Raw genomic sequence first — 15257 nt, 5'->3', positions numbered from 1 at the left:
TGTGACGCGCTTTGGGGACTGCTTACACGGTGGAAAAGTGCTATGGAAATTAAATCCATTTACCATTCATTCATTTATTCATCCATTGTTGAAGCAGACAGTATATACCTAAAGAGCTTCCATCATACTGTTATTGATGTAGACCAGTAGTCTGCCATCTTTATGACCATTTTTGTTCATTTATCCCAAATAAACTTTATCTGAAGCCACAAATCATGCTTAACCTTTAAAATGAGCTGAACACTATTTATGACTTTTATAGATGTATATGTGACTGCCCACCACAAAGATGGGAAATGCGGTGAAAAAATTAAAAATTAAAAAAAAAATTAAAAAAAGCTGGGTGGGGGGGTAAATAACATGTAAACAAATCATTCCTGTTTTAGTTTAGTCTATTGCGTACACAGATCAAACGATCCAGTTGGGGCCCTTCCAGGATCTCCTCCCTGGTTCAACGCCTCCCTGGTTCAACGCTTCTGATAAGGCGGAAACCTGCGCAGGGTGTGCGTCACGGCAGTGATGCCGCAGGCGCGTGGCATCCTGTTTGTTTACACTCCTCGCGCTGCAGCTCGCTCCTCCACCAGGACCTGTTGTCGCTTCTACCGCCGCTCACCTCCCGCTCATGTTTCAGGTCCGAGGCGCTTCGGCCCTGACGCGATCAGGGGCGGACATTCACCTGAGACGGCTGCTCTCCACCCGGCGGCTCCGCTCGACCTCCTCCGCCTCACCGGCGACGACCGGGACTGAGCGGCAGGACGATGGGGGAATCCGCGGCGGTGCTTGGGGGGTGTCGGGGCGGACACAGCCTCACGGACACCCCGGCACCGACACCTCCAGCACCACTAATGAGATCTCCGTGGACTTCGAGCAGACCCGGGAGGCTTATAAGAGCAAAGACTCCTTAGAGCTACTCAGAAGTTTGGTGGTTTTCAAACTTTGTTCCTATGACTTCCTGGTTGACAAGAATAAAGAGGTAACTACTGTACATTTCAGCTCTGCGTGCGGTTAGCGTGGATGATCTTATACTTGTTTTTGTTTTTGTTTTTTCCTGACAAATGACTGTAAATGAGTTTAAAAGAGCAATCTCTATCAAGTGTGAGACAGACGTTATACTCAAAGTGAACAGAACTCAAGTTGAAAAGCAATCAGGTTGTTTTCTGCAGAGCGGTTTACACTCCAGGCATTCTGTTCATCACCCATCTCTCAGATTACAACCTGTCTGCCCCTCAAAGCATACAAACTGTGTTACGCAACCTTACTTAACGTTATAGGCAGGCCTCTATAGGTACAGTCTTTAATGCAAAGCACATCCTCACGTCATTAATGGGTATGGTGGAAATCCTCGACTTGATTTCAAAACTTTCAATCTATTGTTGGAGCGTACTTTCAGTTTGTTCTGCAGTGTTGGTGCAGTTTGTATGTTGCAGCCCGAGGGCGTGGGCCCCAACCTAAATACCTCTTCTAATGCATAACATACTGTACTTTCCGTCTGTTAAGTAACACCCGATCCCTCTCTGGTCTCCTCGACATACCCTGCAGGGGACATTATAGCTCAAATACATTCAGCATTATGTGTGTAATGTATGGTCTTGTGTCTTTTTTTTTTTTTAATCTCCCTGTTCAGATAATGGATCTTGGAAAGAAGGTCCTCGGCCAGAAAGCTTTCAACCAGTTCATGAAGATGACATTTTACGGGCAGTTCGTGGCCGGGGAAGACCACAGGACCATCAAACCACTGATCCAGAAGAACCAGGCGTTCGGTGTGGGCTCCGTCCTGGACTACAGCGTGGAGGAAGACATCAGTGAAGAGACAGCAGAGCAGAAAGAGATGGAGTATGAACGCTGCTTTGTTATCATAGATGGGTGTTGGGGGGGTTATTTATTTAACAATAGCTGTCAAATGGAAGAGGAAATTGTGAGTCGACACATATTGCTCTGTGGCCGAACAACCACAGCACATGTTTGTGTTTTCCTCTGGGTCCGTGCTAAATATAAGTTTACCCCATATTGTCACCATGAAGTTACTCCCTCCTCTCTTACAACGTGATTTGTCGGCATGTTCCTAGCCCCCCCCCAGTCCTGGATTGGCTGGCTGAACAGTACTAGGAATCCTGTCACATGAGCAGCACACGGCAGAAGTCATTCGATACACGAGCCGATGCACACTTGAAATGAAAGAGTCAACCTTGTGCAAACAGTCTGTCTGAGCAGCAGCGGGGTTACTTGAGCTGCAGCACTCATGCATTATGAACACAGAAGTCCTTTTGACAACTTTTAAATCTGCTTCACATCTAAATCTGTTAATTCTCGGAACACTTTAGTTATTCTGCATGAATGTAACTATCCAAAACAGCTTTTCGCACATCAACTATCACGCCCTAGAGGTCAGAAGTAGCAATATACAAAGCTGTTATGCAGGTTATTGAAGCATCCGGTTATTATGTGTGCTGACATTGAGCGACAGTGAACCGCGCCGTCAGCTTAGGGCAGACAGAATCTCCTCTGTTCTTGTTTCATCGTGCTATCACTCTCCGTTAAGCTCTGGGGCGAGTCCTTTGCCACGACCCCTCTGTGTATGTGTTTAACAGCCCATCACTTGTGACAAGATGTCACGGCACAGCTTTGATACACTCTGTCTTGGAGAGGGCCGCTCGGAAAACATCAAACGGGATATCAAATCTGGAGGCGAGAAGGTGTTTTTGTTTGGCCAACGTGCGCCTTCAAACCGTCAAGGCTGAAGGACAGGGCACGTTGAGGCAGCCTGATCTGACATGGCAGGGTTTGACAAGCTCTCCGATGGTGTGCCAAGGTAGCAAACAACAATATTAGTCAATTGCTGGCAAACAGCAGAATGCACAAAGAATGACAACCTGTAGATGTGTAATCTCTATGAGAAACACATAGATGAGATCCGATCTTTCACAAATCAAACTCTTGAGGGAAAAAAAGATAACTAATAATCCTAATCTTTTTGATGATGAAAGGTCTTGTGATCCCATTTAACTTATTGAGTAAATTTGGTGAGTCACTGGTGTTCAGTCAGCCCTCATTCCTGCTCTTGGGAGTTTACTGTTAGTAATAGTTGAGAAAGCCTTTCAGTTCTTGTTGTGTTATTGTTTATATAAGTGTTAGCGCCTACAGTTTTGAAGCGAAAGACAATTTCTTCATGCATTCACACTCACATCCGATTGTATTGCTGATAGGGCTGCATGATATAATGCAAATTTATCACAATCCCAATATCAACATTTATAATATGCACATCACAATAGACTGAACTGTAGCGAATTATGTTGTTAACCCATTTAAATTGTACTAGTAACTTGGACTGTGTTTAACATTTAATCAACAAGTGTGTGAACTTGATACTTTTCCTGAAACTAATAGTAAAGTATACTAATTCACGTCTCTATCATTTAGTGGTGTTTCAAATCACCAGCCAGCTGTGGCTGGTTGCTCAGAAATCTGTGAATGTGTGAGAGGAAATGTCAGATGCTCACTGTGCAATCGTGTGTTTGGTTACATGAATTCCCTCATGCTTTACGACGAGAGAGGCGAACAGGTCAAACGTGGAGTGATGCTACACCTCCCCTGTGTGGAGGGTGAGCAGGATACAGCCTCTATCGTGCTGTGACCACGAGGTCAAACTGTTCACAGAAAAAAAAGGACTTGTTCCTACACTGACCTGTGGCTGAATATCCATTTTTGATGTGGCAAATTAACATTATACTCCCCCCCCCCGTTTCAGCTTGAGTGTTTCCTCTGCAGAGAACGAGCACATAGGTAGGCTGCCGTGTTTCATCTCATTTGCCCACGCAGTGTATGATGTAATTAGCAGCAATAAGCATGCAAATTTGTTTTTACCCCCAGGCATGAGCCACAGAGATGGAAAACATAAAGTGCACAAACAATTCGGGGACCAAGGTGGCGGCGCGACTGCACCTCGCACGTATTTCCACTCAGATGAGGCCAAATGTGACCGGCACATGGAAACCTTTATCAAATGCATCAAAGCATCTGGTTGGTAAACAAAAACTCTCATTAAATCCCCCCCCCCTCCAAAAAAAAACTCAGTTTGTTTTGGCACAGTGTGCAAAGGCCTCAGGTTCATCGTCAGTCTCCAGAAACATTGAGTTGTTGTGTAAAATGTGGAGAATTCATAAAGGGAAAATTCGAGGGAATCAGTTTAAATCAATGTTTATTAAGAAGAGGTGAACATATTGGTTAAAATGGATCAATTCAATCATATAATGTGGCCTTTCTGAATTTGATGGTACCTTGTAACAGTGGCGACAAAAGACAAGAGCTCTTTTAAAATAGACTGCGGTGAAGTGGAAAGTCTCCCAAAAAACAACCTGTGTTGCCTCGGGGCCACGGTGAAGTCTTCTCAACTTTTGCAAGTGTTTGCATGTTGTAACAAATGTTGACAGATTCATGATCTGGCTTCATGGGTTCAAAACCATGCATGTTAAAACAACATGGCTTTGTAGAAAAAAAAAAAAAGAGTTCACATGCCGACTGACTGAAAACGTTTTGCCATATCATGAAACACAAATAACTTTGGCTCCCGAGCATCCTCGGTACAATTCATGAGGTGAAAATGTCCCATCAGAGACTGTACTTCCTCAACAAGTTAAACTGACTCATCCCCCGAGTGACTTATTACTGTTGGTCAGCTGTGACCAGTGTTCGCTTCTCCTGCTGGAATGACCTGCAGCAGGTGGTCAGCCTGATACAGCACATCATAAATGTATTCTTTCTTGTAATCATGTTGTATTTTTCACATCAATCACTATATGATGCTTTAATATAAACGTACTGTGATTATATACAAAGTGTGTGCGGCCTGCAGGTGGGACTTCAGTGGACGGTTTCGCTGCCATCAAACTGACTGCGCTGGGACGACCACAGTTTCTGGTATGCAGCTAATGGGTGATTAAAAGGTCGCTGTATCAATTCATCTGATGGTGTTGCTGCGGAGGTGAAGAGAGTTACAATTATGTCTTTTTTTTTCTTTGCTGTTTTTTTTTTTGAAAGCTCCAGTTCTCAGAGGTGCTGGTGAAATGGCAGCGATTTTTCATCTTTCTGGCAGCACAGCAGGGGAAAGATGGCACGGAGACCTTAGACCAGAGACTGGAGCTCACACAACTGCAGGTCCTGTTATCTCCTCTTCTGCTTCTCATTCCGCTCGGGTTTCATTACAGCGATATGTCATCCAAACATCACCTCTGTCTGTGCACTCACAAAGTGCATACAGCCCGAGCATGCTGCGGCGTTAACAGTGCGGCGCTTTGGATTTTTCGTCTTGATTTCAGGAGTTTGTGGCCAAACTGGGCGGGAAAGGAGATTTCCATGGCTGGTTTACTGGAAAGAGTGAAGAATCTGTGGAGTAAGCAACTATTATGTGCCATTTATTAAAGCAACAATCACAATAATTTATTAAAAAAAAATTTTTTTTTAAACACTCACACTGCCTGTGCAGTCACTTCTAAGCATTTTTCTCATGAATAACCTCAATAACAATGCAGATAGCTGTCAGAGCTTTTCTTTTGAAGTCAAAAACATTGAGGAAAAACCTCAGAAGTTGATCTTTAAGTTGCCCCTCTGATGGCACGCTCCGCTGCACCGAGCGAGATTTAAAGCACTGCTTCCTTTATTACCTTCCTTTCCTTTCCCCCCCCTCACAGATGCATTGACATGCTCGACTGGAACAGCCTGATAGATGACAGAACAAAGATATCGGATCTGCTCGTTGTTCCAAACACCGAGGTCAGCGGTAATATGACAATGAAGGAGAGAGTATTAATGGGAAATGCAATACAGTTGAAATAATACACAACAACGAATAAATATTCAACATAAACTCACTTGATGTCACTTTCCGTTATGCTGCTTCTATTTGCATTCAGCCGATTGTTTGAGTTCAGTTTCTATGATTCAAAGTGTAAGTATTTTATTTAAAACTGCCTATAATGAGGGTTTTCCTTCATCGCATTTAAATTGTTATGTCAGTTCTATAGGCCCCCGCTTACACGATAATGTTTCATGTGAATATGCGTCGTCTTTGCGTCTTTGTTTCAGAAAATGAAAAAGCAGCTTTTGAAAATGATGGCTGTTTACAGAAACACTGAAACTGATGGAAGTTTTCACACAGTGCAGATTTTTGATTAAAACTTGTGTCACAATTGAATAAGCTTCCAGCATGCCCCGTGATCTGGAGCAGCTACGTATCTGTTGATCCTGAACTCGGGACAGATGATGGGTGGGCTGAGCAGGAAGCTCTGATAGGTGTCAGGCTGTGGGATATTTGGTTAATTATCATCTCATGCTGTTCTCTCTGCCGTGTTGTTTTTTTGTTTTTGTTTTTCCAGCTCGGTGAGCTGGAGCCTCTGCTCAAGAAGTTCACCGTGGAGGAGGAGGAACAAATGAAGAGGGTGTTACAGCGCATAGATGTCTTGGCAAAGGTAATCTCACATCAACCGAGTGAGTGTACCCACCAACACTGAGCTTTTCATCTGCATTGAAGAAGTCTTTACACAGGAGCTTTACCACATGTGGCATGTTTGTGAACATTGCCGACATGTTTATGATCCAACATGCAACCGCTGGGCTGTTTGTCTAACTATTCTGTGAAAGTGTCACGTCGGACATCTTGTTTTAATCATCCTCCAGCACACGTACACACATAAATAGATTTCATTCAGGGAATACAAATGTGTGGAATAATGTACAACAGGGGAATCTTTTGCTCCAGCACCGTGGGCCTGGTTTACTAAGATCCTGCTGAATTGCACAATAGCTTGGAATAGATTGCGCTTTCAGTTTGGATTTTACCGGTGATTTACTAAGAGTAACACCAGGAGTGACTTCACATGCGAACAGAAGTGTTTAAATGAGGGTTTGCATGCTTAGGACCGGGGCCGTTGAGCTGTTCCTGGCTGTTTTAGCTATTCTAGTTTCTCTATTAAATTTACAGCATGTGATGCATGTTTTAAAGCGATGAACAAAGAATCAAACAACAGGCATAATCAAAAGGAAATGGAGTAGTTCCAAGACCAATAGTGGAATAAATATGAGTCTGTTAAATGTAGCAAAGCCAATAATGTATTGCGTTCTTACATTGAACAAACTAACTCCTTCATGTTGCAGCTTGCTCAGGAGAACGGTGTCCGTCTGATGGTGGATGCAGAGCAGACCTATTTCCAGCCAGCCATCAGCAGGCTCACGTTGGAAATGCAGAGAATCTACAACCGCGAGAAGCCCGTCATCTTCAACACCTATCAGTGCTACCTAAAGGTCAGGGATATTTCCATGTCCAGGAACGAATAATTGTCATTCACAAGATGAGCTTCCTTGTGCTTATCAAAATACACGCAGTAATTTCTTGCACTATGTGGATGGTAGTGATAGTGTGTTTGCACCTGACCGACTGGATCTGAGTGTCTCTTTCCCATCGCCCTGCAGGAAGCTTACGACAATGTAACGATGGATGTGGAACTTTCTCGACGGGAGGGCTGGCAGTTCGCGGCCAAGCTGGTGCGCGGGGCCTACATGTATCAGGAGCGTGACCGGGCAGAAGAGTTTGGATACGAGGACCCCATTAACCCCGACTATGAGACCACCAACTGGATGTATGACAGGTGAGACGTATGGCTTGTTATTTGGTTTATGAACAGCTCAGCACTAGTTAAAGTTTTGGGGTTTTTTTTTCTCGAAAACTTAACTTGTGTAGAAGTGTTCAGTAATGGACAGCACAGGGATTTCTTTCTTAGTTTTAGAGGAAAGTGGACCTTCATTTGGACTATTTTTGGGGGGGTGGTTTAACACAGTGTCAGCAGGCTTCCACCCTGTTGAGTTTTCTCCATGCAGCTTGGAGAATACCAGTCAGCTCCAGGGGGGCTGTCCTGTTGCAATTTTCTGACAGATCGAGATTAAGGCCGGCTCAAAGCAACCACTTTGTTAACCCTCCTGTTGTGTTCACCTGTGAGAAACCGCACAGAAATGTTCCCGCTCCGGACTGACTCGCTGCGGCGCTGCAGGTCTATGAGACAGGAACAAAGTGGTGTTCTCACTTACAGCACAGATTGGATCAAAAACCACACAGCCAAGTTCAAAAAGATTATACTGCTGGCATAACATTAGGCCTTAAAATCATAAAGGTACAAGTAATATCTGCTGTCAGATAGTGTAGCTGTACAAAATTATATTTACATATAGATAGATAGATCTATATGTAAATATTTGTATTAATATTTCTGATAATCTGAGAATACCTTTTCAAATATTTTTCCCTTTGTTTTCATTTTTATTACTTAATTACTTTCTTATCTTTTCTTATCTTATCTTTCTATTCTTTTAGATTCACTTTAGAACACATTGAATTAAGCCAAGTTCACGCGACAATGTTTCCTGTTAAATGTTACATGTTTTACATGTTAACAACATTTTGAAAACGGTTAAACTTCTGTTCAAGATTGGCTACATGCTATTTTACACCACTGTCCTTGTATATAATGTATTATTTGCACTAAAGTGCACTACATGTGACTCATCAAAAGGCCAAAACAAGCAGCTTCAATCTACAAATTCAGCTTCTTGGTTTAACAATGTATTTATATGATTCTGCAATTAATAACTTCAAAAGAAACACAAAGAAATGCAGTAGTTCCTCCGTGAATGATTGAGGATCGCAGAGAAAATTTGATGCTCCAAAACTTATTAGAAAAACATTTTTTTTTATTAAACATCAGTAAGATTCAGAGCTAAACAACATGAGACAAAGTCGTTGCTAATAGGCGTCAGCACAGCGTGAGACGCTGCACAACACAGTAACAAGGTGGACGGCATGCAGTGGCCATTTCAACTACTCTCTTTCTAAAACAAATAATCTCTTTCTGAAGATTTTAGGTGTTTGTGTGTGTGCGTGTGCGTGTGTATATATGTATATATGCATGCACTGTGCTTATGGGTGTTTGTACTGTTTATTGGCAATAGGCAATAAATCTCATATGCTAATGAGAAAGACCCATTTGTAAGAGTTTTGGAGCATCCAGTATGATGAGATCATACTGTAAAGTGAATGACAAAGCAGCGGCATGACCTCTCGTGTGTGTGTGTGTGTGTGTGTGTGTGTGTGTGTGTGTGTGTGTGTGTGTGTGTGTGTGTGTGTGTGTGTGTGTGTGTGTGTGTGTGTGTGTGTGTGTGTGTGTGTGTGTGTGTGTGTGTGTGTGTGTCTAAGGTGCCTGGACTATGTTTTGGATGAGATTGCCCTCAACCGAAATGCCAATGTGATGGTGGCTTCCCATAACGAGGACACAGTTAAACACACATTGATGAGGTAAAGTTGATTCAACTTGTAATAAGTTGTTTTCTTTTGTTTCAACTGGATGAATTAACTTGGCAACATCCTTTTATCCCTCTGACTCAGGATGAAACAGCTTGGCCTCTTACCAACAGAGAACAAGGTGTTCTTCGGTCAACTGCTGGGCATGTGTGATCAAATCAGCTTCCCCCTGGGTGAGGAGAAGACAAACACCGTCTCTCACCCTATCTCTGTAGAAAGACCATTTGGCAGTATCCACAGCATCCACGTCGGCTCGTCCTCACACACACACGTCCCTCACACACACTTTTCTCCACATACGTAGCCGGGACGCTGACGTATGAACCGAGACAGCTCGGTATTGACCCACTGCTGCTTTCCACTACTTTTTCTGTTATTCAGAGAGACACACGGCATCAGGCAGCTGTCTGTCAGTGTGAGGCTCAAGCTGAAATGGCCTTGACCTGCATTCACATAAATAGACAGACACATGTTTCTTTGTTGTGTTCTCGAAGGACACTCAGTGCTTAAATCCCCCCAAATAAGAAAAAATAAATAAGAAAAAAGGTTGCTTTATGAAATAAGCCAGCCCGGAGCAGAGATCTGGGTTATTTGTCTTTCACTTACTGCACCAAATGTGCTGTATATATAGTTGTCTTATGATTTTGTCCTCGATATTGTCTGCACCTCGGGACTTTGTTTTTATTGTATCGTGTTTGGATGTTGCCAACGAGTTGAAACAATGTTTATTCCCTTCAAATCTGAGGAGTAAGCCTCTGCAAAACAGCATAAGACCGTGTGAGCACAACCAGCTGACGGCGGCAGCTCTTCAAATTGAGACGCAGCTGCTGGGGAAGTGTGTGCGCATGTTGTAGTGATCAGAGCGACTGAAGCTGTCACTCTGTGGGCAAACACAGTCATCACATCATCCTCTAATGTGTCACTGGTAAAACCTACTTGTGAATTACAACCCATAAATCCATAAATGTTTGGACGGGTCTAGAAGGGCAGGTGCAAAACGTATATCCAGTAAATGTACAGGATTTCTCCAACATTTACATTTTCTTCATAAAATATGGAATTGTTTATTTACAATTGAAAAGTGACACAACAGTCATAACTACTAATCTAATCAGTTCACAGAGAATGACAGAAACTAAACCAAACTCTCATCACTTAACCGGTCAAACAGACACAATATCTCTAATCCCAAAACAACTAAATAGGTCATCTACCTAAAAATGGAAGCTGTCACAGTGGGTTGACTCCAACAAGCGAATCAGAAATCAAACCTTTCATGGTGACATTGGGGACTTAGCCAATCCCAATCAAGGTACTCTATGCCCTCCTATGACCCTCCCACAATTAGGCAGCTCTGCTCTGGCACATGGCACCAGGACAGGAAGCACTTCCTCCTCTTCCTCAGGCCCTGTTTACACAACAACAAATACAAGTGTATCCGCAAAGCTTTCTTCACTTTTGGGGGGTCCGTTTATACGACACCAGTTTTTATACCGGCTCCCAAGGTGGTATGATTCTTTCACGAACGTGATTTCCTCCGGCAGAGACTGCCCGAGGCTATGGAGCCTCTTACTGCGCACCTCTCCTGCTCCCTTCCCATTAAAAATAGTTCTTTCTGCTCATGCGCCTGTAAACAAACATGGCGGACCCGTAGTGGTATGACTCGCGGTCTGTATTCTAGTTTTATCGTCTATATCAGTACTTTTACAGTTGAGAGTCACCCCTGATAGGATCTGATTCATCATCAGTCCATATGAATGTCGGATTCTCTTGATCATGACCCTTTTAGGATGCATAAACCTATCATACCTCCGTTGAAATGTGGGCCATAGTTTAACATTTTCAATCTCTCAAGTGACAATGCATCGTCTTTTGTTCAGAAACGATGTTTTATTGAACATGCTGAGACTTTTAATTTTCTTATTTTCTGCTAAAATATGTTTTGTTGCTAATAATCATGTTCATGTTCAAAAAATAGATTTCATTCATTCATTCATGTTAATTCACACAGAACTGACAAAAATGTTGAAAATTATGCCATTACAATGTTGGGCCAGAAGTTGTTATGCTACGCTATAAACAATAACAATGGCGACTACATGGACTGAGAGTAATACCACTCTGGAGGCCGTCATTGTTGTTATTGTCTATCTACTTGTGCATTTGCAGGAGAACTATTTACTACAGCCCTGGTGCGAATATGCCCGAGCAGTTTTTTTTTCTTTTAAAAAGTAGCATTGATTTACATCTACATGGAGACAGTCAGAGCGTTTTAAAAAAGTTGCATTTTCATTGACTCCGAGCACTGTTGTCATGGAAACGGACACCCATAACACAACAAAACTTTTCAATTTTCACTAGAATACATTGTTGTGTAAACAGGGCCTAAGAGATACATTCATTTTCTAGTTTTACATCTGTGGGTGCAACTCTCATTATGCTCTTCTGTTGTCTCAACCCCCAGGCCAGGCCGGCTTCCCCGTCTACAAGTACGTCCCGTACGGGCCAGTGAATGAGGTCATGCCATATCTGTCTCGGCGGGCGCAGGAGAACCGCGGCTTCATGAAGGGTGTCCAGAAAGAGAGGGAGCTGCTGTGGAAAGAGCTGAAACGCAGACTTGCCACCGGGGACTTCCTCTACAGACCTGTGTACTGAATATACTGAACCCACAGTGGAGGAGAAGACAGACAACAAAATAGTTTGTCTTTTTTCTTGTGGCTGATGTGTGGCTGTCTGTTCCATCTTTCCCCATTTTCGAATGTGTCCTGTTTTTTTTTTTTCAACTCGTCCTGGATTTTTCTTACTGATGGACTGCTTCTTCATGCCATTCTCTTTTTTTTCTTCTTTTTTTTTTTTCCTGTCTCACCGCTGTTGTTATTCTCCATTGTCACTGAGGTTCCTCCTCCCTTTTCCCTCCGCTTTGTCTGTATCTGTGTACAACCTCGTGTTCTCTCTATATCTTCCCTTATCCGCCTCTGGATCCATAAGCATTCCTCATTTCTGTCTTCCCGTTTTCTATAGAGTGCCTGGGATCCATCAATTGGACATCTTTACTGCCCCAAAAGGACTCCCTGAAATGTCAACAAAACCTTTGTTGGCATCCTTTTCCTTACTGTCCGATTTGTCATGAATAAGAGGCAGAAAAAATGCAAAAAATAACAGGATGGATTCAAATTTTAGCAAAGAACAACACTCCATATTTAGCTATGCTATATGTTTTTTTTAAACAGGTTTTTTTTGGGCTGTGGAGTTGTGTACTGCTGGATTTAAATCTGTGTGTGTAATGGGCGAGTGATGGAGTTCACACAGCAAATCCCTCTTGTTCTCAGAGTGCCTTTGTTATTATATTTACCAGAAGAGGCCATATTCTTGGTCATCGAGGTGTTGCAAGGGGAAACAAAATTGTATTATCTACTCAGGGAGCGAATCTCACTTTAAATGCAAGGGCTTGAAACCTTGGTAGGTTTTATTTTATTTTTTTATTGGGAATAATAAATAAGCTAGAGATTTTGTTGTGTGTGTGTGTGTGTGTTATTGTGCAATTCTGATATCTGGTCATGTAAATGTGTCAAATCTGTGAGTTGCTTAATAAATCAACACAAACTGTGCAAGTCGTGTCCTTTTTCAAGTCCAAGGCCGGCGACCACACTAACACTACTGTGTAGCTCTGAGCGGTTTGCTTCAGGGGGAGTTTAATTTGGCGACATATTCTGTTTGGTTATTGATAGACAATTAGTATTTGAGTCAGAGGGTAACCAAGCTTCATGATAATTATGGCCCTGTCATTTTACGAGAGCTGGAACTCCACAGAACCATCATTTAATTACCCATGATGCTACGCTCAATATAGATCACAGAAAATTGGATGCATAAATCATTGCTCAGAAGAAACTTTAGCTGCTGTTGAGCTTTCTCCACAGAGGCAAAGCGCCACAGAGCTGTCACCACCGCTGTATTCTATCCGTTTAATTAAGGATCAAGCCCACTTCTGATGCCTTTGGGTATACATTTGCCAACAAATCCCTTCTTACATAGTGGAGCTTCTTTTTTCTAACTTTTCCTGGTGAGATTCAGTTGATTTCTGAGATACATTTTTTATTTTATTTTTTTCAAAAGCAGAATGAACCCAGCACATTATCTCATAACTCTTCTCCCTCTTGAAAGCACACAGGATTGTAATAAAGTTATCACAAGGTAATGTGCTTCCCATAATGAATGTTGGCATTGTGTAATGCCAGATGAGAAGCGGAGCATATGCAACCAGTTACTGGGCGTCTCTCGTCATGATTTTACATTCTCTGGTTGCCCTTCCCTGCCCATGGCTGAGCCATTTCCAAATGCAACGGCACAACCGTGCAGCACGGTCACACATCACTCTGTGACAGGCCTGGACTTGAATAAATGTACAGCCTTATTTTTCAGGAATAAAACTTTTGAAAAGATTTTGGTATTTTCTGCAGCACAATGGATGGATATGCTTGCCGCTGCATTCCAGCCGCCACTTAAGCTCTAATCAGGGTTTGTGTGCCAATAGATGAACTGACAGGGAGGCGTTTGTTGGCTTTCAGCCGCCCAGGAGTATTATGTATTTTTTATCTTTTGACTGCAAACTGAGGGATTACTGGCACACAGCACACGGAATATGAAACTGGGTCTGAGCACTTCCAATGGATAGGCTGTAATTATACCCTCAATGGTGGCACGAGTGTTAATGTTGTTGAATCCAGAAGAATTGAAGAAAGGTGAGTGAATTTCAGCAAATGCAGGAAGAGAATGACTCATCACGCTCAAGTGAAGTCTCATTAGTCAGCACAATGTTGCATTTGTGTGAAGGTACTGTGTGTTTCAGATGTTCTGTGAATTTCAGATCACAAGCCACGTCAGGAGCGGAATAACAGGCAGAACAAGTCGAGGCCAGGCCAGAGGCAGAGTAAACAAACAGGCCCTCTCCCTGGCCGTTTTGTCATAACCGTTTTGTCATAACAGTAATGGTGATCCATTTTGTAAATAATGAGCAAATGAATAGTCATATTTGAATATTTGAATATAATACTATAATATTTGGCCAGGCCTTGCTTGCTATAGAGATTATTTGATCTCAAACAACCGCCTGTTAAAATATAGGTCAAATGATACATGCATTCTGTTATGGGTTATAAATCCAATCATTTTTAATCACATGTTGAGGCAGCTGAAGCTGAGCTTTATTTCAGATTGGGAAATCACTTTATATTCAGCATTCTCACAGTTTGTTACAAATGGAATGCAAATGGTAAATGGACTTCACTTATATAGCACATTTCAGTTATGTGAGCAGCCCCAAAGCACTTTACATAGCTCATCATATTCAGGCACCATTGGAGGCTGCAGCAATGCAAGGCACTGTTACTCCAATGGGAGCCTAAGGACACGCTGACATGAAGATATGGGAATCAAACCTGCAACCTTTCGATTGGGAGATGACTGCTCTGCAAACCTAGCCATGCCACCCAATGTTTTGTAGCTCTTTTTTTTTAAATCCTCACTTTTCACAGAGGCACTGATGGAAGTACGGAAGAGTATTAGGGCCACTGAAGAAAAAAAACATTTGAAGGCTAAAAATTTTAAACAAAGTGCATCCATCCACATGCCAGTGTGTGACTGCTCCAAAATGCATGCATTGCAGGCGGTTTAAGGAAGTGGTGAAAAGATGCTTCAGAACAGGCTGTAGCTCATAAACACAGTGCAATTGTCAGTATAAGGACTTTGCAGACACATTGCAGCCTGCAGTTTTGTTCTGTTGCTGATGTTCATCAAGTACGAAGGACAAAGGCACAGATCCAGGGTGCTTATAAAATGTGTTGTTATTAATCAAGAACATGCTGTGTAAAATCACATGTCCACAAGCAGTAAGCAACCCTATATAGTCAGAATT

General features: G+C 42.5%; 1 protein-coding gene across 1 annotated transcript; it reads left to right on the top strand.

Annotated features, from left to right (window-relative positions):
• Positions 1 to 529: 529 nt before the first annotated feature.
• prodhb (proline dehydrogenase (oxidase) 1b) lies at positions 530 to 12954 on the top strand. The gene is made up of 14 exons (XM_080498955.1): positions 530 to 973; positions 1625 to 1833; positions 3749 to 3783; positions 3871 to 4020; positions 4853 to 4917; positions 5038 to 5154; positions 5316 to 5389; positions 5688 to 5769; positions 6372 to 6464; positions 7150 to 7296; positions 7465 to 7640; positions 9239 to 9337; positions 9428 to 9516; positions 11808 to 12954. Exons 1-14 carry the CDS (start codon positions 623 to 625, stop codon positions 11996 to 11998), a joined length of 1878 nt encoding a protein of 625 aa, XP_080355081.1. The 5' UTR covers positions 530 to 622; the 3' UTR covers positions 11999 to 12954.
• The last annotated feature ends 2303 nt before the right edge of the window (positions 12955 to 15257 follow it).

This window comes from Blennius ocellaris (assembly GCF_963422515.1).
Source record: "Blennius ocellaris genome assembly, chromosome: 7".
Lineage (NCBI taxonomy): Eukaryota > Metazoa > Chordata > Actinopteri > Blenniiformes > Blenniidae > Blennius > Blennius ocellaris.
The sequence above is the reverse complement of the archived record's forward strand: the minus strand, read 5'-3'. Positions and strand labels throughout refer to the sequence as shown.

Coding starts and splice junctions, on each gene's coding strand:
- prodhb (XM_080498955.1), top strand. CDS start 623: ATGTTTCAGGTCCGAGGCGCTTCGGCCCTGACGCGATCAGGGGCGGAC. Junction 4,918..5,037: donor TGGGACGACCACAGTTTCTG/GTATGCAGCTAA, acceptor TTTTTTTGAAAG/CTCCAGTTCTCAGAGGTGCT. Junction 5,155..5,315: donor TGGAGCTCACACAACTGCAG/GTCCTGTTATCT, acceptor TCTTGATTTCAG/GAGTTTGTGGCCAAACTGGG.